The sequence below is a fragment of the Protomyctophum parallelum genome (assembly GCF_964188405.1).
Source record: "Protomyctophum parallelum genome assembly, chromosome: 20".
Classification (NCBI taxonomy): Eukaryota; Metazoa; Chordata; class Actinopteri; order Myctophiformes; family Myctophidae; genus Protomyctophum; species Protomyctophum parallelum.
This window is the reverse complement of record NC_139718.1, coordinates 20023727-20051332: the sequence shown is the minus strand read 5'-3', so window position 1 is coordinate 20051332 and position 27606 is coordinate 20023727. Positions and strand designations below refer to the sequence as shown.

General features: G+C 42.8%; 1 protein-coding gene across 2 annotated transcripts in view; it reads right to left on the bottom strand.

Moving 5' to 3' along the window:
• Positions 1-27606, bottom strand: part of rps6ka1 (ribosomal protein S6 kinase a, polypeptide 1) — a gene marked incomplete at its 5' end in the record, with an annotated part of 76385 nt that overhangs the window by 31243 nt on the left and 17536 nt on the right. For both annotated transcript variants that reach the window (XM_083791269.1, XM_083791268.1), the window contains one exon: positions 27072-27116. In XM_083791269.1, coding sequence (XP_083647395.1) covers positions 27072-27116 — 45 coding nt within the window. The remainder of the gene's footprint in view (positions 1-27071; positions 27117-27606) is intronic.

Here is a 27606-nt window from a genome sequence, read left to right as displayed (position 1 = left end):
CCTTTCATTCCTCCCCCATGTTAACCAAGTCACCAAAACCGCCTTCTTTTACCTCAAGAACATTGCCCGTCTCCGACCCTCTCTGTCATTTTCCGCAGCCGAAACGCTCATCCACGCCTTCATCTCATCCCGCCTTGATTATTGCAACAGTATCCTCTACGGCACCACCTCCAAAGTCCTCAATAAACTGCAATATGTCCAGAATTCAGCTGCCCGCCTGCTCACCAGTACCCGTTCCAGAGACCATATTACACCTGTCCTCCGTGACCTTCACTGGCTACCGGTTAAACAAAGAATCCACTTCAAAACACTCCTGACCACCTACAAAGCACTAAATAACCTGGCTCCCCCATACCTCTGTGACCTCCTCAAACGCCATGCCCCCTCTCGCTCCCTCAGGTCTGGTGATGCAAACCTCCTCGACGTCCCCAAAACCAAACGCCGTACGTGGGGGGACAGAGCTTTCACCTTTGCTGCCCCAACCCTGTGGAATGCCCTCCCTAAGGCACTCAGAGATGCCCCTACCCTTCAAACCTTCAAATCCATCCTCAAAACCCACCTCTTCAAAATTGCCTTCCCTAGCTAACCCTTTTCACTGTCTTTTAATGTTCTTTAGCTTTTAGTGTTATTTTTCCTTTTTCTATTAAAGTTGTTTTTAATGTGTTGTTACCTCTGTAAAGCCCCCCCATGTAAAGCGTCCTAGGGTACTCAGAAAAGCGCTAGTTTGAGATATTATTATTATTAATATTATTAATTATTATTATTACTCTATGAGTAATTCCAGGAATGCTACAGGAAATGGATCAAGTGTGGCATTAGCACGGATGCTACAGGAAACTCCATCATGGTATCATCATGGTATTAATAGTAGGCTACTAGCAGGAATAGCAGTAAGATGATAGGCCAGCAGCACTAGTGCAGTTGACATGAAGCCAATAAAGTCTGTCTCTGAGAGAGAGAGAGAGAGAGAGATAGAGAGATAGAGAGAGAGAGAGAGAGAGAGAGAGAGATGAAAGAGTAGATGATGCTTATGTAAACAATGAGGTCATCCGGGGGCTACGCTAGCTGACTGCAGCAGAATGTATAGCATGTTAACAAAAGGCATGCCACAGCATGCTGTAGTGCTACGACACACACACACACACACACACACACACACGCGCGCGCGCGCGGCATTGCCTAAACATACAACTGCCTTCTGACTGTCTGCGTTTGTGTTTTCTATTATGATGATCACAAAATGGTACAGTTCATGTATAAAGGTGCACACACATGCACATTGCACACACATCTCCCATCCTGATTTGAAGAAGCAGGAAACATCTATCCAGTATCCACACTGAGCTGAACATTCTGAAATGGCAACTTTATGTCGAAGTCAAGAGCTTTGCTCCCTACCACAGTTCTCTTCTTTCCGCACACACACACACGCATGTTCCCATTGATATAAATTCTCACTTTCGTCTCTCTCACACAGGCACAACTCTGAGAGGAGCATGTGAGAAACCGGCACAAAATATTAACCAAGGAAGGCAGCAAGACAATAAACCTGTCACCTGTCCACTGGACTGGAAAAAACAACAACTAAAGAAATGGCGATATTCATAATGTATGTCATATAGGCAGTAAATGAAATGTAGTATTACATTGACGCCAAAAAACAAATGGCTGAAACACAGACCCATAGTGATCATTTCTAGAGAACTGCTCTGTACAGTACATCTAAACAGCACATCTGGGTACAAACAGACTATGAATAAAGATGTGGTGAAGGCGATTTCTATCCCCTGTGCCGCCTACAACACTGCTGTCATGGCTACAGAGGTCAAAGTTCACGTACAGCTGTTGCTTCGGGGTGCCACAGTTCTAACAGCCCAGAGACGGAGAGAGAAACTGCAAGAAATTAAATTAAATTAAAAATATAAAGCAGGAAACAAACAAAGAATGCGACTACAGCTGTAATCAGATTAAGAAAGAGAGAATGGTTTGAGGGGAGGACAATAAATGCCACGGCCCATATTAATGAGAACAATAAAGGGGACGAGTAGGTGGTCTTCACAGGGAAAAGTGTGAAACTATGGCAGCGGTGCCTTCTCAGTCTTAAACCTTCTGGCATTGTCAGAACAGTGGCACTCCATCCTAAGTAACAGGAGCAGTGGGTGCTGCAGGGGAAGTGACTGGGTTAAGTGCCTTGCTCTGGGACACATACTAGCCCGTGGCCGGGACTCAAACCAGGGAGTTCCGTTTCCCCTGTGGCATAATCTCCCCATTAAGCCGCCTCAATAAACAAATCAGTAAAGTATTTTACAGTGATGTGAACAGGATACACATTTCTTGACCAGTCTAAATCTTAACACGTACAATATTACAGTACAGTATGTTGCCCACATTGTTGTTCACATTTACTACTGATAGATTGAACATCATACTTATATTTATTTTTAGAATTAGGCCTGTCCAAATTATTACATAATCGGAATTATTTGAGAATATTTACCATAACCATAATCGTCATAATCGTTTCCAGGTGGAAAAATGCACGTTTGGGGCTTGTAGATCTGCCATTTCCATTATTAATGTTTTTAGAAAAAATAAATTATTAAATATGTCGGAAATTTTGGGGGATATTTAGGTTATGTGTCATATCCGACCTGTGCAACTTCAAAGGTGTAAAATCATGTAAAACATCATAATCGTGACATTATGTTAACTCAGTCCGTCTACTCTTACCTGTATCTGTTCTATCCATGCATGCATTTCCCACAGGGATCAATAAAGGCAAATTGGTTAATCCGTTTGTCTTTCTGTCTATCCGATTCCACACACACACACACACACACACACACACACACACACACACACACACACACACACACACACACACACACACACACACACACACACACACACACACACACACACACACACACACACACACACACACACACACACACACACACACACACACACACACACACACACACACACACACACACACACACACACACACACACACACCTGTCTGCAGTCCAGTCTGAATGCAAATGCAAATGTTCCTGACTGTCCAGACATAAGCAGAGGAGGTGGTCCATGTACTATGATAGATTAGCAGTGTAGGCTGGGAGTGTAACACCAGAGACCTTTAAGACTGCCTACATGACAGTGCACTACCTACTGTTCTCAATGACTAATGACACACCGTCTCACAGAGCAGCCTTACACCATCACTAGCACACTGTGTGTGTGTGTGTGTGTGTGTGTGTGTGTGTGTGTGTGTGTGTGTGTGTGTGTGTGTGTGTGTGTGTGTGTGTGTGTGTGTGTGTGTGTGTGTGTGTGTGTGTGTGTGTGTGTGTGTCCGTACACCTCACACTGAAGCCTTAAACACAATCGGTGCCGGGATGCCTTCAAAATAGGAGCTCTGGGGTGCCGGAAAGACATGGGCATGTTGAAGTCAGAAATGAAGCGTGTAGTACCGGAATATCCATCAGATCAAAACCACGGAGAGCGCCCTGGATTAGGAGAGACGAGGCATTCTTTCTGCCGCGCTAACAGCTAATCGAACGGTAATAATATGAAGGCAGTTACTTAAAAGTACAACCACCTACAAGGTGACAAAAACTAAAAGAAAAAGGAGTAAGAGACCATTACTACTTCCAAAATGCTTATATCTGTATAAATTTGTATAAATTACGGTATAGAACTGCAATAGAATGTGCATTCACTATATCACGATATCTCTGAAAAGGCATATCATGGAGACATTGTATCGTCTTACCCTAGCCAGTCCCATATGGGACTTACTACAGTGTATGGATTATGGCCATCACACACCTGGCACTAATTGGCCTGGTGCAGTATCAACGTGTTACAACATACCAGGATATTTAAGTACAGTATTACAGTATGATTTTCACTGTTGATATTTATTACATGTAATGTAATCGTAAGATTACTTGTTCCAAATAGAATGCTGTTCATTAGCCACCTGGTTTTATTTAACTACCAGTCCATCACCACCACCCACACATCCTCTCTGTTCAGCCCATTGATGTGTGGATTTCCACAGCGCCATCAACTGTCATTGGGGTCCTGCAGCAAAGTACACTAAATCTATGGAAAAGGGGTGCTTGTTTCCTGCCCATTGATTATTCTATGGACAATATATATGTATACCTAGCAAGACTGGTGTAAGTAGGCAAATTGCATATTACACACACCACACTGTAGCTAGAAATATAATGTCAAACATGCAATCACCACACCATGTGGTATCCACATTACTGCCACATGGACGGATATACGACCTTAACCAATTTTGAAACCTATTTTTAATAAAAAACAGACCATAATTACAACTGTACTTGGACCGCCTTTTTCCACCTATACCAAATATCTTTGCCAAAAATAGCCCATCAACAAGCTAGCTTTGGCAAATGGTTTTGGTGAATTTTGCCCTCTCTGCCATTGCAGCATTGAACAAATGGGCTCACTGACTATGTTGTATGCTGTGATGTATTAAAGTATTTATGGAGACTTTAAATTGTCTTTATGCTCTTGCTGTGTTTATACTGTGTATCTGTGTAATACTGTTTTTATGTGCGACAATGGAAATAAGTCTGGTTTTATTGTGTTTTTAATGTGCCTGTTGAGGGTTTCTAGCAATAAGTCACCATCAAGATCAAGACGTTTTGGGTTTGTAGATTTCACTATTTTGTTGTTTCTTTTAAACTTTAAAGTAGAAGACAAAGCTTAAATGGTTAAATATGTTAAACTCACAGAGAGACATAAACCATGACCCAATAGCCCAGATCTTAATTTATTTTTTAAAGAATATAAAACATTTCCACTTGACAGAGAGAAAATCATCTCTATGGGCTGATCAACTTTTATGAACAGTAGACCTAATAGGCTGCAGAGAAAATGCAAAGGAAAGGAGAGCTGACATGAAGTGTCTGGAAAAAAACCATATAGCGAGTGTGAGAGCCACAAAGAAAGAGAGAGAGTGCTGGGCAGCAAAGGTTATGGTACAGAACAGAACCCAGAGATTTAGAGCCCTTTTATCAGAGCTGAGGCAGGCTGGGTAATTGGACCGTAAACCATCCTCCTTTTCATGTGTGTGCGGCGTGCGTGCATGTGTGCGTGGGGGCGGAGTGGACACACACCAAGTCACCAAAACAGGCGCCGTCATTACCATTAGATTCTGGTGATGACGCACACACAGAACACTTGACAGAACCCTTAATCAGACACAAACGCACTTTACAAAACCATTCACCCCTCTGTCTAGCCCCCAGATTAATACACAAACACAGTCACACACGCACAAACAAATTGTGCGTGATCCTGAACAACAGAAGCACCCTCCCATCAGCACCACCACACAGCCCTAATGGGGCATGCAGAGCCAATTATAAAAAGCAAGGTCTGTCAGGCACTGCAGGGGATAAGAAACCATTTCAATTTAGGATAAAACCTTCAAGAGTGGCTCAATTAACAGAGCACATAAACACTGCCCTATGACTCACACTCGATAACAGTTGAATGATGCCGTGCGTGCATCTGCAAGTGTGTGTGTGCAAAGTCCATCCGGCTCCTGTTGATTTTCCATGACACACTCTTGTTCACTGACTAACCTGCCTGTAAAAGCAGGATCACAGAGAGCCTGTGTTTATACATAACAAGCAGAACAAATGCTCTTCTCTGAAAAGAAAAAACATTCATTCACGAGCACCATTTAATCAGCCGCCGCTGTGTTGAACGTCCTTAGTGAAAAGCTAGACACATTCAAGCTCTGCCACAATAGCTGCGAGCTGTCGCCTCGCAGAAGCTGCACGAGGCGAAGTTTTCAATGGCTCTCGAAAACTTCACAACAGCCGAGGACAGAATGGGATGGGACTGGCCATTCAAGGACGCCTGTGCTGTGCCTAACGAATCGTTAAATAGCCCGGGTTTTATCTGTACTGCACGACATGATGATGAATTAGAGCTCAAGGAACCAACAGTGGTGAGGAGAGGAGATCGAGAGATTGGAGAATGAAGAGGAAGAGCACACAATAATGTATGCAGACAGGAAGGGAGACACAGAGAGAGAGAGAGAGAGAGAGAGAGAGAGAGAGAGAGCATCTTCAAGCATCAGTGCCTTTTCTCATTAAATAATGTTTGTGGGTGACCTAGTGATGTGGTAAGAGAAGAGAGCATAGCACATGCTATAGTCCTTCCTGCAGCTGGCCTGGGTTTGAAACCTGTCTCAATCCTCTCACCTTTTGTACATGGGCATGTATGCATGTACACGCGTGTGCATTTTGGGGGATGAGGACTTGTTTGAGCTAGCCACATACTAGGCATGAACAAACTCCTGGGGGAGTGCACAAAGATTGAAAACCAAACAGGGTTCTCTTTTTGTGGTCATCATCAGAAGAGCAGCGGGAGTCATTTAAAGTCCACTTGTCCATGACAGAGTCCAGAGGCAAGAGCTCTGCTTGTCACTTCCATTGTGTCATAGTTAAAGATTAGTCACAGATTTCATCCGCCACCACTTGACACGGATTATGTCGCCCACATTAATTTCCATATTGCATCACAGATCTGGCACTTTTTTTCCATCCATCAAATCCAAAAATCACTGAAGGAGACATATAATTAACAAATGTGTGTGCAAATGAGTAATGTCATGGCCCGTAAATTGTTCATAGTTTGGACGCAGTCTAGTTAACAATGTGCATGCATGAACGCAAATTAAGTCTGGGGGAAAAAAATAGATGCAGACGCAGAGCAGAAAGGAGTATAAACTAATAAATTATGAGTGAAAGTCTAAATTGAATAATTGATTGATGAAATTAATCTAATTGAATTATATCAATAAAATAACACTGCAGAAAACTACAAAAATGTGGTATTATAACTTCAGTAAAATGTGTTTGACTTCAATGCAATTTCAAGATGTCAGTTTGGATTCAGATTACTTGTGAGTGTTTACAGTCAGAGATGGGCAAAATACATTGAAAATGTATTTTGATACAAAATACAAATACTGGGTCGAAAAATGTATCTAAATACAAAATACAAATACTGGTCTGAGAAATGTATTTGAGATACAAATACGTATTTTGTATTTTGAAAATACATGAAAATACATTTTCATGAACATGTGTATAATGATAAGTAAATTCATAATTGATTGCCAAATATTAAATGAATGACCTGTCTAATACATTGAAGATCATTAAGAATGATACACTTTATATTTTAAGCAAATAAAACAGGACCCACAAAGGAATGGTAACTCTGGAGAGGCTCAATTGTACGCCCATTTCCTACACCAGAGAATGTGGGCGGCCAATCGGGACACGGTATGCAATATGGGCGGGCTTTGGTACAGTGACTTTCAATGCTTGCGACCTTTGACTGACAGTAGCTCTGACCAATTGCGTCAAAGAGAAAATGTTTCCCTGGAAATGAAATCCAAGCTGAGCCTCCCCAGACTAATATCCCACGGTCCGTGCGATATTAGTCTGGTTTATTAACCAGGCTAGGTCAGGGGGGCACTCAGACAGATATTTCGTGAAGCCACTAAGGAAATCGGGACTTCCTGAAAGTTCATCTAATGGCCTGTTGTGGCGCTGTCTGTCATTGGGCCCAAAAAAACCCATAGCTCCATAGAGGTCCATGTATTTGGGCCCAACTTCATCCTAGACTGTATTACCATAATAAACATGGTCATGAATACTTTCTGCTTCCAGTCACTAGTTCAAAGTCTCATTTCTCATGTCATAATATTCTTTTTGGAAAATCATGGTCCCATTTATTTAAAAAATGACCATAAAGTCGCGTATGTTCTGAGGGGCGTGGCTACCGTTACAGTCTATGAACGTAGCCTGGACACCATTTCATTTCGGTATATGATCCGGGCTGGAGCCGGATGATATGCTTACGTCATGTTGTAGGCAATGGTTTGCCTACAACAAACAGGAAGAACAGGCGGCGACAACTTCCCCTCTGAATAAAAGCTCTCGCTTACGAGAGCTTTTATTGAGAGGGAAAAGGAAGTTGCCGCCGAAGAGTAAGGGGGGAAGTCCCGCCTAGTTGTCTGGGCCAGCCAATGGCCAGCTGGGCCAAAACATCTAGAAATATGGCGACTTACAGTGCAAGGAATTACAGGCTTCATTTTACGTCCATGTTAGATCCGGGGAACGCTTTGTCCATATTTTTTACAGTCTATGGTATGGGTGCGTGTGTTTTGCCCATAGACTGTAAAAAATATGGACAAAGCGTTCCCCGGGTCTAACATGGACGTAAAATGAAGCCTGTAATTCCTTGCACTGTAAGTCACCATATGTCTAGATCCGTTTTGGCCCAGCTGGCCATTGGCTGGCTCCGTTTTGGTCCAGCTGGCCATTGGCTGACCCAGACAACGAGGCGGGACTTCCCCCCCCTTACTCTTCGTTGGTTTTTATTTTGACTGAACGGGGGGTGGCTCCCGTTCATAGATTGTAACGGTAGCCACGCCCCTTAGAACGACAGAGCGACTTTATGGGAAAAATATATATAAATGGGACCATCATTTTCCAAAAAGAATATTATGACATGATAAATGAGGCTTTAAACTAGTGACTGGAAGCAGAAAGTATTCATGACCATGTTTATTAAGGTAATACAGTCTAGGTGAAGTTGGGCCCAAATACATGGGCCTCTATGGAGCTATGGTTTTTTTTGGGCCCAATGACAGCGCCACAACAGGCCATTATATGAACTTTCAGGAAGTCCCGATTTCCTTAGTGGCTTCACGAAATATCTGTCTGACTTGTTTTGCCCCTACAGTTTTAACCTGAGGCAGTGTAAATGTTTAACATGTGTCCATTTGAGAATAAAATTACATTAAAACAAAAAAAGTATTTTATGTATTTGAAATACAGAAAATACTCAATCTGAAAGTATTTAGATACAAAATACATCTCATTTCTTCCATCCCAGCGAAATACAAATTACAAAATACAAAAAAGTATTTCAAATACGTATTTCAAATACATGTATTTCAAATACTGCCCATCTCTGTTTACAGTACCATGATTGTGTACTTTAACATATTTTACAGTATTTTATGGTCTAAATTCATAGTTTAATAAAATGAAAAACAAATCGACAGATGAATCAATAATTACGGACAAACATATATCCGTTTTGAGGTCCTTCATATGAAAATAGTTTGAGAACAATTGTCTTACATCTGTTGATATATAATTAAACCTTCCTTGTACCAATCCAATACTGTCATATCTGAATCACTGACCCCACGGGCCCACATTTCCTGTCTTGTATTCAGGTAATATTTGTAAATAGTTATACAAAGTTTGCACCTTCAATTGTGTTCTGAACTTCTTACAAATAAAAAGCACTCAGGTTATATACGAAAGCAGACGCACATTTGCATTTCATATTCCTGGTTTATTCAACCCTTTTCTCAAAATAAGGTCACTTTATTTATACGTGACTTTCAAAACTTGGCTCCATTTATCCAACCGCGAGCGAATGCGCACGCACGCGCGCACGCACGGTCATGATTCTGAATCCATTCCAAACATTAGTTTTGCACGAAAAACACTCCTTGGGCTAAATTCTGCCATAGCCACTTTCCCAAATGTGCCCAAATGTGACCTCATCACATTTGTGATGACAATGGCTGTTTTGTTATGGCGTGTATGTTAAATAATTACATTTTTTTTGCCTTATATACACACAAACACACCGGTAGGTTGTCAATGGTATGTTTTTTTTTATTATTATTATTATTCAGACAGCCAGCAATGAGTAAAACGTAGTCTCTGTGACACATCTAGGGGCCACAATCTGCATTCAAAGATGTTCCTAGATGCTTTTGTCATTGGTCGAAAATAAAATGTTGACATAATTGCTTATAGCAGCTTTAAGCTACTTAATTAGCTTCCAAAATGAAACGTATGGTGATGGAGAGCATGTGGGGAATATTTGGCACTTTTGTCAGCTGTGTCCATATTTATTTTGCTAACCTCCCTCACTATTAAGTCAAATAAGATCCTCTAAATTGAGAAAGTGGTTCAGTCAAGTTTCAAGATGTGGCTAGCAGTTGACAGATATCATCTAAGCAAAGCCTCATTTAAAAAAGGATACTCAGTCCAAGATCGTTATTTAGAAAGCAGCTTACTGACTCAGTCTCAGAGTGGCAGAGAAACGCAGATGAAATATCGTCTCCATCCCGACAAGTGCATTCAAGCTTAATGAACACTGTCAGCTTGATGGACTGATATGCGTTTCATCAGTGGAGCCTGTAACTGTAATCACTTATTGATCAGTAGATCATTTCAGTGTGCCTCCACTGTAATCATTTCATTGATTAGTAGATCATTTTAGGCTAAGCACTCACGTTCTGTCTCTGGTTCACTCAAGCAGAGATACTACACACTACACAGACATGTGACATCATCTAAATGACCTTCCGTGACGTTATTGCTCCATTTACAGAGGTGGTATGTATTATGTAAACAAAGTTCCGGCAAAAGCTTGCCTCCATGTTGCCTCCTCTCGAGATACACACGCCACAGAGCCGAAGGACCCCTGGCATGCTGGCCACGCATGCGCACGTATTTTGGATTAACGGCGAAAACTGCAGCCACACAGTTTCCAAAAAAACACTAACTAGAAAAAGTGCCCTTCCGGGCACAGGTCTCCACCAGGTTATCCACAGATCCGTGCAGTTAGAGGTAAAAACACTTTTCGGCCAGTTATAGCGCCACCTTGAGGCTGAGTTGAAATTGTTCATGTGGCATTTCGTCCTCGGCCTAGTGGGAATGTGGGTGCACAATTTCAGGGAAATCACGCGATGTGTTCATGATTTGCAGCATTTTGTTTGAAACTGAGCACTCCTGTGAACTTTGGAAGCCAATCTTAACCAATCAGGATGGAGTCTGATAAATCTGAAAGACCCGTTTGGTTGAATGGCTCTAGAGAGACTGTGTACCAATTTGCGTGATGTTTGGACAAAATCTGTAGGTGTACTGTGCAAAAACTTGTTTTGCACAAAGCGGCCTCCTGGTGGCGCTATAACAGGCCGTTCTGGAAAGTTTGGGGCAGAGGTTCATGGTTGGCATCCAGGGAGTGTGTGTGCAAAATATGGCATCGAAAAACTTGTTTTGCACAAAGTGGGCTCCTGGTGGCGCTATAACAGGCCGTTGTGGAAAGTTTGGGGCAGAGGTTCATGGTTGGCATCCAGGGAGTATGTGTGCAAAATATGGCATCGACCGGGTTAACGGTGGCCGAGATTAGCTGTTCACGGACACACACACACACACACACACGGACACGCGGACGGACGGAGTGCAAAACATACTCTCCCCACATGCCTTCGGCCTGGTGGAGACAATAAACAGCTTGGAATTAGGAAAAGTGCAAAATATCGTCCGTCAGTGTCTGCAAATGGAAAAGATGTAATGGGCATGTACAACTTCAGATCAATTGCTGGACCCACAGGAGGAAAATATGTTTAGACAGGCAGACAGAGTTTTATTGATTAACCCATTCTGACCTGAGATCAGATTCATACGAGGTTTCCGCCGGACACACACTGGTCTGATGAACCCATTCTGACCTGAGATCAGATTCTAAAAATGTCAGTCGTTCTTGTAGATTTTTCAAAAATAGCAGACCTACAAGCTCGTATCGCGACACTCGGTGGCGCGATATGAGCTTGTAGATCTGCTATTTTTAAATAGCTAAAGCATAACATGATGCTAACACCAAAATGGGTGCCCGGTCAGAATGGGTTAATAGGTAGATTTACAGAAATAGCAGATATACAAGGTCACAATGCGTCATATATGAATATATAGTTATTTTCCTGAAGATTGTTTTGATAAAAAAGGGTTAACCACAACTATCAATCACTATAATGATGAAATTGATATCCCAGCAGTGCTACATGAAGAAGCCTGCAGTTAGCCAATACAACTGGCCATCGTTTGACATTTGCAGGGCGCCATCCTTTTTTCAAAACACTGCCGATACTCTCCAGGGAGCCTCCTCCAAGAGCATTAATATTCACTCACACAGTACCTACTCCTACTGTATAATGCGTCGACAGCGCTGCCAATTACCATAGTGTTGCATTTATTTACATGATTTGTGCTCAAAGAGGCCAGCTGGTCCAGTTAATAGGCAAGGACAACAAGTGGAGAGAGCTGAATGAGTCGCTAACGTAAATAAATGGGAGTATGTGTAATGTACATACTGCACATGAGGCCGTGCACAGTACACACACGTGCACTGCATGCACCTAAATCATTTCCTTAAGAGCTTAATAATTACAGTACTTAGTATATACCACTGGTATATACTAAGTACTGTAATTATTAAGTAAGACGTAAGAGGGGATAAAATGGCAAGACAGGGTCTCCAACACCATGCTGCGGGAATGCAGCCCCCCGCGTCCCAACTGGCAGCACAGCGACGGATGCGCTGGTATGGCCATGCCAAAAGACTCCCCCCTGAACACCCAACTCACACTATCCTCCACTTTGACCCAAAGTCTGCTGGCTGGAAACGCCCCTGCGGTGCTCGCCGCACCCGATGGATTGATGCAGTCACCGGGGACTTACACCAACTGGGCTTGTCGCTGACTGAAGCCGAGCGCCTAGCACTGGACCCACCCAAATGGAGAAGATTGGTGAAACTGATTGGCTCTACGCATGGCGCCGCCCCGGCCGCCGAGCAAGAAACCTGATGAGGAGTAAGACGTTCTGACTTCTGAGGGCGAGAAGCAGAGGCCGCGTGCACGCAACCACCTGGGTGCAGGCAGACTGCCTGGGCGAGTGCTGGCACTTTGGCATGGGGGGGGTCAGATCAATTATGGAATGAATTCTGTACTGGCCATATATGGAGTGTGTCTTGAGTGTACAGGGTTTGATGAGGTCAGATCAACATATGGAATGTCAGAACAGGCCAGCTCCATATTTGGAGATCTAAGGGTGGCTTTGGGGCGGGCCCGTCTAGAGTTTGAATGGTCAGGTATCAGTTAAAAGGGAGACATCGAAGAGGAAGGACGGGGGGGATCAACACCTGGAATGTCAAACTCCTCAGGTCAGCTCCTGGAGATCTAAGGGTTTGAGGTCAGATGTAGAGTTGCTGGCCGGCTCCATATATATACAGATCTAGGTGATGATCCAGTCTTCTTCATGTATGGCTAACAGGGTTTGATGAGGTCAGTGTCGTGATCTTCATATATGGAGAGGGCCATATATGGAGCGTGTCATGAGGCATGACGGACTGCCGGACATATATGGTGGCGTGACGGACTGACGACCATAGGTGGCGTGACGGAACGACCGACAGCTTTTCATAATAATCTGCAAAGAGAATCTCTTCCAGGGGGTCCATGGCAAAAGTTAGTTAATATAGCATCACAATAATTTAACCACTTTATCTATTCGTTGTTGGATATTAAAAAATAGCAGATCTACAAGCTCACATCTGCTATTTTACATTTGTAATAATTATTAAAAGAAAATAACCCAGCACGGCCAAGTATATCAATTTGGGGGTCCTTGGCACAAAAAAGTTTGAGAACTACAGATTTATGCAACAGGTTTTCAAAGTGGGGGCCGCAGTATGAAAAGGTTTGTGTCATCCCATAGTTCAGTGTCTTTTAGGAGCAACTGTCGATTCATAGACCTCCTGGCCATGATATTAGCCATTTCTTTTAGCTACAGTGGCATCACACACGATTACGTACGTGTGAATAGGGAAAGGGAATCAATGCCATGAGAGCGTGTTGGAGGTGCAATCAATAGAGAGCTCCCTTTTGTCATTGGTCTCACAACCTGTAATGATGTACTGGGGCCAGTACATTGTGTGCAGCTCCGGTGAAAACATGCAAGCAGCCTGAGAAAAAGACATGCGCACGCATGCACGCACGCACGCACACACACACACACGCACGCACGCACGCACGCACGCACACACGCACGCACACACGCACACACGCACACACGCGCACACACACACACACACACACACACACACACACACACACACACACACACAATCATGTCAAATGTGAGTTACCCGTCTGAACCAGGTAAGAACAGTTAAGTCTGTACACTCTTGCACGTCAAAGGAAGGAAAGCAGGAAAAAGAAAGAATAATAAAACAACAGCAATCAAACAGATTCGACTCAGGAACAGGCAGGAAAATATGAACCGATTTAAACCCGTCTGGTTCTCTGTTATACATCAGAAGCTGGCTATCATTGAGTGTGAATTGGGACCACATCACACTATACTGTCAGTAGAAGCCTAGTTTAAAAACACACAGTCAGAAGCACGTGTCACTGTCCTTACTGCCTGGCAGTGTGTGTGTGGTATGCATGCGTGCATGATGGTGCCACATGTGCAATGAGCAGTGCCAATGTCACCAGACTGTGCTATAATAACTACCCTCAGCAATTTTGCTTATTAGAACACAACCGATTTGATTAAGTCAAAGTCTGTTTTATGTGCATACACGCACACAAAGCAGATTTTCCCAGTGCACAAATATTCAAAGGTCAAGAAATTAACACAGACACAGCATGTTAAAGTTTCCATTTCACAATTAATGTTGTGGTCTTGTGGTTGGTGATGCTGGGTTCCGGAACAGCCCCACACACACACACCCCCCTAAGTTTATCTCAAAGCTTTGAGTTGACACTCCATTACCTCCAACCTCTCAGTGCAGTCCCTCTCTGATAGCCTCCCACTGCCTCACTGTCCGAAAGCCAGGTCCTCTCTCTAACCCTGCAGTGGAATGTTAAGTGCTTCGCTCCGCAGAGCTTCAAGGCGTGGCCAAACCTTGTTAATACAGGCCTCGGCTCACTGGGGAAGCTGCTGCCAAACAGATGCTGGCATTACTCTTTACTCTGGCTGCATTTCACACTCTGTTGCAAGACACGGATCAAGCCAGCTAGGAAAATATTTGCCACTTTTGAGCTTCAAGAATGTGTGTCATACACTATCGCACGTCACAGGAACGGAAGAAGAAGAGCGGTCCAGAACAAAAACAAAACAACAGTATCAAACCGCCTCGGTTCAGGAGAAATAATGGACATATACAGTACTGTACAGTAAAGTTAGAATATCCTATCGTTCACCGCATCACTCTCGCTCTCACTCTCACGACATGAAAACATTTGAGTACCACTGATATGACTATCACACTGATAGGAAGACATTTGTGACTGTTTCTAACCGATGGCTAAGTCATTGATTTTCTTTCAATTTTCAATGTTTCATGTCATATGAAAGCAGGGAATAATAGCTTCAAATTGACATATTGGTTAGGTTGTTCAGTTTGACACACCAGTTTTGGAGATATGGGGCTTATAGAGTAATGTCTTGCAGTAAACACCAAGTTGAGAAAACAAGCTTGAAAGGTTCACTTCTGTGGCCTCCAACATTACACCTAGCTACATGTTTAAGCATTTATTACATATACAGGTACATGTCGATTTCAGCTCTGACATTTATTCAGACATGCTCTAGTATGTGAAGAGTCTGCCTGTGCTATCAACTCATTTTGGATAAAATAAAAAACTGTTTTTCACCTCTCCTGAACAGTTAGCCGCCATGACTGTCTCTATATCAAAAAGAGTCACATTTGTAGAATCGGCCTCAAGTCTTAATGGGTTAAACACAGGGTGCTGTTGCATTAGTCAGCAAAAAGGAAGCCAGGTAAATGAAAGAAAATGTGAATGGCAATGCCAAGTATGAAGCAAAGAGAGAAGCAGACATGAACGACAGAAGGCCAAGGAGAATGATTCTGCTTTTCTCCATTGCCCTTTTTTGTCCCCTCAGGAGCTGTAAAGAGAGGACTGACTGAACTCGCCAGACTGACACTCCTTAGGGACTAGGGACATTCAACTGTGCTAATTCTCTTGCACAGTGTATGCAGATAAAGTGGCTATACCATGATGTATACTTTGTCGTATAATGGTGTTTGCCCACTGAAAATAGATGAGAAGCTCACAAGAAGACGTCACACATTGTGACGCTTGTAGATCTATTTTCGGACACTCCGAAATACTAGAATGTTAATTGGCCGTTAAATATAAATTACTGGTATCGTATCCATCCATCCATCCATCTTCAACTGCTTATCCGTAGCCGGGTCGCGGGGGCAACAGCTCCACCAGAGTTTTCCAGAGCAACATTAGTGACTTCCTCCTGGGGGATCCCGGGATGTTCCAAGGCCAGTGAGTCGATGTTTCCTCTAACTGCGCCTTGGGCTGCCCCGGGGTTTCCTCCCAGTGGTAATCGTATAATAATTATTATTAGGATATTAAATAAAGTAACACAACCATTACAATACATATTCATTAAAACCATATTTATTTAATGGTATATTTTTTTTTTTATATATAATGGTATATATTTTCTGTATTAAATAGCTCTAACTAAAACCAACATATATAAAAAAAGTATATATATATATATATATATATATATATATATATATATATATATATATATATATCCCTCCCAGACAAATTAGCAGGCAATTGAATTTGGTATCATGAAACGCTAAACATAACAGTAACAGAACAAGCTGAGATTAGGGGAAAGCCTGAAACATGCTCATCCTACGTAGTTGCTTTATACTCCGACAGTGTTGTGTACCAAAAAGAACAGATGTACAATCTTACACCACACCACACAATGCTGTGTATTGTAACGCTTGTAAATCTATTGATACCTTATTGTTCTTTTTAGCAAGCGACACTCCTGCATGACGGAGTATAAATCATGCTTTAGGAAACTGGATAAAATGGAGTAAAGAAGTGCCACAGTAGGTTAAAGGGTGGCACGCACACACGCATGTAACCGCAAACATCTCACGTGTATTACAAAAAAGGCCTAGCAAAACCCTGCCTGGACCATCTTCTCCTTTGATGAATGCAGTAGATAACACTATATTATGTTCAATGAACTGATGTCAAGACACTGGTAGATTTATCATCCTCTGCTTTTCATCTCCATTATGACCCAACATCCTTTTCTTCTGCCCCCCCCCCCCCTCCCCCACTCACTCAGTGTGCATTGACGGTAACTTAGCAACTACAGTACATACAATCCACCAGGCGGCAATACGGGTTGCGAGTTGTGATCTCTAACCAACAATACAAACAAAGCCGTAAATTAACACACACACACACACACACATTCACACAAACATGTAGAACATGACTGGGTGGCAAAGCGATTAAGGGTGGGGATTACTGACCCATGAAACTCATACATAATCATGTCAATGGTCCTCTTAACACCACATCTTTTATTAGAGTCACAGGGTTTATGGTGCTCACGTGTCATGATGCTACGACCGCAATTTGATGATGACTGCTGCACGCACACACACACACACACACACACACACACACACACACACAATATGAAAACCAGATGGCATTCATGTCAACATGAAATGTCAAGGCTAGACTGGCAGGCAGGGATTAAGATTATGTACTGAGAGATGAGAGGTTGCATGGGTCATGGGACTGGAGGAGTTTACTTGTATCTGATGGTGCATGGTGGCTTGCTTTGCAGCTCTGTGGAATGTGGCGCACGCACGTGAGTGTGTGTGTGTGTGTGTGTGTGTGTGTGTGTGTGTGTGTGTGTGTGTGTGTGCGGGCATACATTACACACCTGTATGTGCATTTGAACAGTATCACATAAATCAAGCAGAAGCTCAATCTTGTGAAACCACATGATCACTCAGTTGCTATGCCTACTGTGTATGCTTACACAGAGAGGCTTACGGTTACACGGTGTGGCAAAGCCGTCTTGACTTTCCCCATTTCCTGAATAGTAGCGACTCCCATCTGTCTACAATGGTCCAGAGGTCAAAAAACTCACAAGCCACCTCCCTGCCTATACATAGCCAACTTTCCCTGCTGGTAAATATTTAATCACTGCTGGAAAGGCACAACATCAAGACTCTCTGAGATCAGAAAACCCATAACAGAAACTAAGAAGTGATGACGGGACGAGATACAAATCCATAGTTCATTTAACTCTGAGTTATAATACTGAGGATTTCACAGCACAGACAAGCTAGTGGCACACGGCTCTCAAGCCACAGTACACACAGCAACAAATGTTCAGAGCTGTCTGTGTCTGTGTGCTGCCTTTTTCTGTCACTTGGACTCCCAAGTCTTTGTTTAGTAATGAAGGCCTGGTGTGTGTGTGTGTGTGTGTGTGTGTGTGTGTGTGTGTGTGTGTGTGTGTCCTTACTTGACTGACTGGGGAGAGATCTATATTGTCAGCCCTGTTCAGTGTTTTTTTCCCCCTCACTCCCCACTACTGTTCTCTGTACTCCGTTGGCTCAGTCTGCTTGCTTTTCTCTCTCATCATTGCTCCCTCAATCACTCCTGCCCTCCTCAGCCAGCTAGTTAAGCACAAATGGCCCCTTGCCCAGTGCCTACAGTATACCCAGTAAAAGGCCATCATCTACATTAGCCTTTAAAAACTCCAATTGACATTAATGGAAGAGGCGTTATGCCTGTCTCTCTGCCCTGGTGGGGGGGGGGGGGCACACAACGACGACAACACACTCCCCCACACATAGATACACTAAGGAACAAGATACATACCTGGTGGCACAAAGCACCTGACCACCACCGTCGAGAATGGGGTTTGATGTTTTAAAATAGAATTCAGAGCTCTAAAATAAAAAAACATAAAAAAACATGCAAGAACAGCCTCCATTTACATTTGGAATTGTTAGCAAGTTGAAAGTGACATAACCTACAGTACCAAAAGCACATACTTTACCGTTTTTAGCATTAATTGATGGTTTCCCCAGTAAGACCCTGCCCAGTGTCCTGGCTCTATATTTCATAGCTCTGTCCCAGACAGACAGTGCAGGTCCCAGAGACCAGACCGTCCCACTGGTGCTGCTTTTATTTCTCCCAGTAATTCATTAATTCCACAGAGAGTGCAGGTCCCACTGGTGCTGGTTTCATTTCTCCCAGTAATTCATTCCATTCATTCGTCAGGATCACTGAAAGGCAGTGTGCTAGAACACAAACTCAGTCCATCACAGTTAAAACCACTATTTCAGTCCCTACTGTTGAATCAGCTCATTTCGATTTACTAAATTTAAGATCTCTTGCCAATGAGTCATCTGCCAGGATTTGATCATGACCAACAATATTTACTTTTGTATCATCACAGCCCTGGATTAATACAGATGAATGGGCTCCTGTCACCGAGTAATCCCTACAGAATATAAATGTTTCCACCAGCCAAAGAAGCCAGGCTGAAGAGGTGGCCTTGCAGTAATAGAAATCATTTGAATTGTTCTCCAGTATCGCTTCACTGTTTCTCCACCTTTCAGAGTATTATTGTCTCCACCAGTATTATTGTCTCCACTCCGTCCGTCCGTCCGTCCGTCCGTCCGTCCGTCCGTCCGTGTGTGTGTGTGTGTCCGTCCGTGTGTGTGTGTGTGTGTCCGTGAGCAGCTAATCTCGGCCACCGTTAACCCGGTCGATGCCAAATTTTGCACACACACTCCCTGGATGCCAACGATGAACCTCTGCCCCAAACTTTCCAGAACGGCCTGTTATAGCGCCACCAGGAGGCCGCTTTGTGCAAAACAAGTTTTTGCACAGTACACCTACAGATTTTGTCCAAACATCGCGCAAATTGGTACACAGTCTCTCTAGAGCCATTCAACGAAACGGGTCTTTCAGATTTCTCACACATCCTGATTGGTTAAGATTGGCTTCCAAAGTTTACAGGAGTGCTCAGTTTCAAACAAAATGCTGCAAATCATGAACACATCGCGTGATTTCCGTGAAATTGTGCACCCACATTCCCACTAGGCCAGGGGTCGGCAACCGGCGGCTCAAGAGCCGCTTGCGGCTCTTGAGCACTCCCCTAGTGGCTCCCTGTAGCATTACAAAAAAATCTATGAAAATGTATAATGTTTATTTTTTCACATTTTTATTTTTCATTTATGGTTTCTGTAGGAGGCCAAACGTGACAGAAACATTCTTAAGTTTCCCAATTTTGTAAAAATGTGTAGAATAAATATTATGATGGATTGTCTGTATGCTTAATCTGCAGTAGGCTATAGCCCTGAAACATGACTGTCAGTCATGACGCAACAGCAGCCTGTTTTACGCAATCGCAGTCCATAAACATTCCGATTTAAAATATAAAGTCCTCGACACATGTGCCACGGGAGTTAGAAATTTGCTGGTACAGCGATTAGCATTGCTGCATCCCGCGTTGTTTAATAAAAAGCATTTTTATCCGAGCGCCCCTTTTCTCAAACGGGGTTGGGAAACAGTTGCACACCGGGTGGGGGCGCGTAGTTGAAAGCCAATGGCAAAATAACAGCTCGGATAAAAAAGCTTTTTATTAAACAACGCGGGATGCAGCAATGCTAATCGCTGTACCAGCAACATTCTAACACCTGTGGCACATGTGGCGAGTACTTTATATTTGGAATCTGAATGTTTATGTACACGTTTACAATGTAAATGTAGCGATTGCGTAAAACAGGCTGCAGTTGCATGACGCACCATGGCTAAATCTGCAGTGACAAACTATCAAACAATAAATAAAACGTGGCAAGCCATTCACAGACGGAAAACATGGAATGCTCTTCCAGACAATTATGTGAACATGAAGAAACTCGCATCTGGAGTATTATCCATCTTTGGATCAACGTACTTTTGTGAGCAGATATTCTCAAACATGAACTACATTAAATCCAAATACCGCACACGCCTCACCGATGAGAGCTTGCAATCGTGTGTGAAGATTAAAGTGACATTTTACGTGCCCAATGTTGAGAAGCTCTCCAGCGATGTCCACACACAGAAATCACATTAAACGGGTAAGAACACAATGCAAAAAACATGGCATAATAATGGAGGGTGCGTTGACTGCGTTCGGAAATGCGCACCGCGGGAGCGCACTCGCCTATTAGTTTGCATTGCACAGTGCACTCAGTGCGCTATTTCCGAACGGGCTTAAACCATAGCGCACTTTTTATTTTGATAGATAGGCTAATATCCACTTGCAGCCCTGTTGTCTTCATTATATAAGCATTTTAAGGCTTAAAAATCTTTTGCGGCTCCAGGTAGATTTTGAATTAATTTTTTTGGTTGAAAATGGCTCATTCAACATCTTGGGTTGCCGACCCCTGCACTAGGCCGAGGACGAAATGCCACATGAACAATTTCAACTCAGCCTCAAGGTGGCGCTATAACTGGCCGAAAAGTGTTTTTACCTCTAACTGCACGGATCTGTGGATAACTTTGTATGCCATGTCCTACATTCCTATCCTGGTGGAGACCTGTGCCCAGAAGGGCACTTTTTCTAGTTAGTTTTATTTTAAAGTAGAAATTCCACTCCTCTTTGCTGACCATAAACCCACCACAGTTCTGCCCCTAAATGTAGTCTGTTCCGGGCTTCCGTCAAGCTTATGCCTTAACACATGCCTTAAAGGGACACTTCACCCTTTATGCAATAAAATATATGTTAATGACGTTTAGAAGATTTACACTTTCCTGGGGGTCTTTGTGTGTAATATGTGGTTTTAGATATTTTAGATTTTAGCGGTGAGCCCAGTGTCTGACACTGGGCTCACTTACTTCCTGGACTACATGTTGTCTCAGTAAGACAGCCCTCCCCCTATCCACAAGGAGGAGCAGTGCACCAAAGCATTATGGGAATTGTAGTCCAGGAAAGAAGTGAGCCCAGTGTCCATGACATCAGAGACACTGGGCTCATTGCTAAAATCTAAAAGATCTAAAACCACATATTACACACATAAAGACCCCCAGGAAAGTGTTGTAAAGTGTCCCTTTAACACTTTTTTAATACCATTGAACAACATGGCCTCACTGTAGAGGAGCTTGTCAGTATTTTTGAGAGCTTTAACAGCTCTCCAGTCCTATATAAAAAGCTGAAACCTTCTCCTCTGCCATGGTTGAATGAAGAATTAAGGAAAGAGAACATGCAGAGAGGCAGAGGGAAAATGTAAACAAGATCAACTGTCTCCCTTGCTTCTCTAAAATATTTAACTGTCACACTTTAGTGTAAAGAAACAAGTCTTACAGTACATCCCAGAATATTTAAAAATAAATTCTGTGATTGGTACCACACTTAGTAAATAGTAGCCAGTCAGTAGTATTTGTATATCATGATTCATGATTCATTAAAAACACCAGATCGTGAAAGCTGCAAAAACGGGGGGGGGGGGGGGGGGGGGGGAGAATAATAACTAATAAACCATTTTATTCTAAATCTACATTCTATGTATCTGAAAAGGCCTATAAGCCAAAGCCAGCCAGTTTAATTTTCCCCAGGGAAATGTGAAGAATTTCCTAACAAAATAGTGGAGATTTGGCAGCACTTTACACTGAATTCCAAAGGGGTACAATCACCGATAGCCGAGTTCAAAGGGTTAAGGTGCACACCACATAGACTCTTATACCGACAGCGAGTCCCGGGTTCGATTCCAGAGCCCGACTGACCTGTCTCTCTTCACTGTGTAGTACAGTGTGTACTATCAATAAGGACAGAAAAAGACCTGACCCCCCCCCCCCCCCTCAACATAATAAAACAAATCACACCTGTGTGAACTGAGCGGTGAAACTATACATTTATTGTAATAGTTACTGTATTGTAGTCAGTGTACATCCACACCCCCATGAACGTGCCCAGGGTGCCGGGCCGGGCCCGGCAAGCCGCCGCGCGTCCGAAACGGTCGAGAAATTACAGAGTTACCATGTGGGGGTCCCCGGGGGGGCCGTGTGGGGGTCCCCGGAACATCCAGAGCCCCAGGAACGGCCCAGGGCTCGTACTGTAGTGTATTCTGTGCCACTTTACTCTGTGCTGTACTCTACTGGCCACTTTGGGTGTTGCAGCTTTCCATGCTTGGACATACATACGGACATACAGTACGGACGGACATAGCTCCGCAATGGAGTGGAGGCACCGCTCAAAAACCCACCTCAGAGAAACCTGGAATGCACTTTTTTCACAATCCTTCACATGTCCTTCCTGCGCAACTGAGACAGGTCATCAGCTACTAAACATCAGGTCATTCCTTTCCTCTATGGACTTAGAAAAGGTAAGCCATGGTTTTTATCTCTTCTAGACTTGACTATTGCAATGCCCTTGTCAGTTGTTTGGCACTATAGGCACAAAGACACCCAAAGACTGTAGATCAGTGTTCCTCAAAGAGTGGGTCGGGATCCATTCTTCCGGCCACGGACGCATTTTTAAAGGGCCGCGAGTAAATCTCCCTTTTTTTCGTATTCTTTTTTAAAATATTTAAAGAATTATTCTTTATAAAAGATATTTCAAAAAATGTATAGAAAATAAATCTAAGAAATGCCATTAAAGAACTACTGTATATTATACAACATGCTTTTAATTTAGGCTTATAACAACATAACACCAATCCTTGCTATCCTTCACTGGTTATATTACCCGTGAGAGTTTAAAATATATTTTAAAGACTTAAATGTCCAGGTTACTGCCTATACTTAACCTGATCACTACTAATCGTTCCAAAATAATGGCTTGTGAAGGTGACAGACCACCCCCCCCCCCCCCCACACACACACACACACACACACACACACAGTTTCAGCTGTGTGAACACGTTTCCTATATCTTGATATATATTTTTTTTTCCTTCTCGAGCAATGATTAGGTCAATAGGATTTGTCGCTATAAATGTGACTCAGTAGTCAGTTCTGTACTTCTTTTGGCAGAGCACCACTGCAAGGCTGGCTTATTTCCAGGGACTCAACTGCTATGTAATATCATCTCCTTGGACAAGACTGTTGGTCTTGGTTTCTGAAATAATGTGCTGCGTTGACTGCTCAAGTCTGACATTAAACATAACCTGAATCCATTTGCTGGTAATAGTCACTTTCTAACCTGAATTCACAAGATTCAATCAGATTTACACTGCAGGGAGATAAGAAAGAGTAGGGGAAATGCACAACAAAAAGAGAACATTATGTCACAACGCGAAGGAATGGGAGCTAGAAATGATCTGTGAAATCGTAAAGATAATATAGTCCGATATAATGATTCTGTCCTTTCACAAATTCTAACACTAACCCATTCAGTGTTCTATTAGAACAAATTCTTATATTACAAATGCTGTGCACAGTTCTTCAGAAATTGGGCCGATGCCGCACATTCAGCCTATGATACTGTAATATCCCCTATGAGGCAATTAGTTAATTAGAGTAGAGGAGGGTTGAGGCAGCCTGGTCAATCAGCTAACTGGATAATGTAACATTTAAGCTCAAGATGGTGTGGGAGAGACAAAACAAGGACCGGGCATACACAGACATGTTTCGGCATCAAGCCTTCCTCACAGTGAGCACAGGAAGTCTTGACACGGACACCTGTCTGTGTATGCCTGTGCCTTAATTAAAAATCATCAGAAGGACTTTGGATGGAGTGCTGGCTGGCTATGTATTCTTTTGATGTTGTGAGTGTTCTTCAGCCGTGCACCCGGGAAATTCTATTTAAATGAGTGTGCTCATTTCTTTGGTTCTACTTTGAGAGAGAAAACAAACAAGCCTATGTAATCCAATTCCAAATAATGTTATTTCATATGTGCCAGCTTCACACCAGAGTGTGAGTGGTGAGACAGAAAGCCAGATAAAGAGTTAGACGGAAAGAAAAGGAACCAGTGACTCGTGATGATAGTGAGAGGAAGAAAGAGGAAAAAAAGAAAGGGCTGTCAGAGGATATTAGATGGCTCATTAGTGTCATTATCATATACAGTACACCTACTGTATCATAGTTTCCCTCAGTAGCTCTAATCTTCATACTGTACCATTTTAACCATATATTTTTTCATATAGGGCATGAGTCTGTAGGAGGCGTGTTGGATGGGGGGGGGGGGGGGGGGTAATCAAGCAAACCACTGGCTGGACTCTTCAGTACCAAAATTAATGAATATAAATAAATACATTCTTGTACATGCTGCGGTCAAGGAATTACCCCAACAAAAGTTATTTTTTCTTTTATATTGTGTGTACATAATGCATAATATGTTCTTGATATTTAACTTAAATCTTTATAATGGAAGTCAACAGGGGGCTGGATTTGTCTGAAACAAAATGTGGTGTATATATATATATCATACTGTAGATAATTCATAGATAACTGACATCAAATAGATAGTGGCCAAATGAAGTCCAAGACCCCAGGACTGTGAAAAAGGCGGTCCCGGGGACTCAATGCATATTAGACCCTTCTAATGCCAAATGAAGGCCATGTTGATGGAGGTCTCTCTCTCTCTCTCTCTCTCTCTCTGAGCAGGTCTACTGTATGAGATCCAGGTAACTCCCATTGCTGAACAGACAATGGCAGCCATTATCAGATTCCCAGCATTTAAATTGCAGCTCAACATTGATCGTTAATGTGCCTGGCTAGACCTGCCTTGACTGCATGGAGCCAGCAAGGTCTGGAGGGGGAGGGGCCGAGGGGGCTCTCCTAAACCCCAATGACATCAAGATCCTTCAATGTACAGTGACATATATTATGTATGAAGCTAGTTAGATAGTAGTGTATTCAACTCTAGCCCCTTAATACAATTCATAGTAATACATACTTACTATAGTATTCCTACAAGTAACGCACGCGCACACAGAGAGAGAGAGAGAGAGAGAGAGAGAGAGAGAGAGAGAGAGAGAGAGAGAGAGAGCACTGCTGCAGAATATTGCCTACGGTACCTTCCTGTTCATGCTTGAAAGAGTTGACAACATTTACGTCAGTGTACTCCAATAATGATTGTCATGATTTGCGAGGAATGTTTGATATGCACACCATTCTTTAGAGACAGTGTTGTGCTGATCTCTGATCCTACCTTGACAAAAAAAATACACTTTACTTTAGTCCAAGCTCTCCAGTCTGCCGATCTACAGTACCCTTGAGAAAAGAGGACCGACAGAGATGAGGAGAGGAGAAACATTTCCTGGGACTCTGCTACAAGGCTAATAGAATAATAGTCCACTGAAGACACACCATCACATTTCAGGGCTTTACAATAAATGTATACTTTGTCGCATTACAGTGTCGCTCTTGAAAAATAACAGATCTTCAAGCTAGCAACGTAGCATGACAATCAGTTATTAGGATTTAGGCTAATGCATGTGTGTATGTCCATCCATGTGTGTGGTGTCTTATCAGTATAAGAAACAGACCATTAATATTGTCCAAATAAGGTGTGTAATATATTGATTCAAACATTATCACTGCCTGCAGCTGTTGACCCCTACGCCTGCTGGACTGACATCATGACCTCAGCATGTCGTCAACACATTAAGGCTTGGATAATTCATCCTCTGAGAGCACAGACTTGGGTAAACATGATGACCTCGTGTTGCTCCAGTCTGCAGAGGGAAGATTCATCTGGGAAACGTTTTCTCCTTTCTCGGGCTACTTGACCTTCATTTAATAATACAGTACAGGCTCAAAGACATGTTTGAAAGGATCTTCTGTGTACTGTGTGTGTGTATGTGTGTGTGTATGTGTATGTGTATGTGTATATATATATATATATATATATTATAATATATTAGGAGTGCACGATTATGAAATTATGACCGATATCCGATCTCTGATTATTTGCAGGGTCATATCGGCCGATACAGATTCTGGCCGATTCCGATATTATACGGATTATGCTGCCTTCAAACATTAGAGATACACAAAACAAAAGCGACCGAGTCATTGACATTATTATTGCGTCATCAATATCTGTGAAAATGATCTGGATTATTTTGAGATCGATCCGATACGGCATTTTTATGGACGATTTCGATATTCTACCGATTATATCGTGCATCAATATATATATATATATATATACACACACACTGTATGTGTGTGTGTGTGTGTGTGTGTGTGTGTGTGTGTGTGTGTGTGTGTGTGTGTGTGTGTGTGTGTGTGTGTGTGTGTGTGTGTGCGCGCACGTGCATGCGCGTGTGCGTGTGTGTCCAGAGAAACTCGTCACTGTACCTTGACAGCAGGCGTATCTCCCTCCTCGGCTGTGCTCTGCCCATTCTGTAAAGACAGCAGACAAGAGAGACTGTCAGTTTATGAAAGAGAGACACAGAGAGAGAGAGCGAGAGAGAGAGAGAGAGAGAGAGAGAGAAAGAGAGGGAATAAAGACATCGAGACTATTCACTGAGTGTGTGTGTGTGTGTGTGTGTGTGTGTGTGTGTGTGTGTGTGTGTGTGTGTGTGTAGAGACAGTACATCTACACTTATTATCAACACTTTCCTCCTACCATAAACCTAATAATCTAGAGCCGACACATTTTTTTCCTCTTTGCTCTGGTGGTAGTGCTGTAGTGCTGTTCAAAAGGGTAATTATTTGACACAGAGCAAGAGCACAAGCTTTCAGTCACATCAAGTCCTTACAGCAGAGGTCCCCAAACATTTCTAGACCAAGGACCTCAAATAGACATTGCCTCGGACTGCAGACACCTATTGCGAAATGGCTTAAAATAAATAAATAGTAAATAAATTAGCAAAAATAGGCAATCCAATTT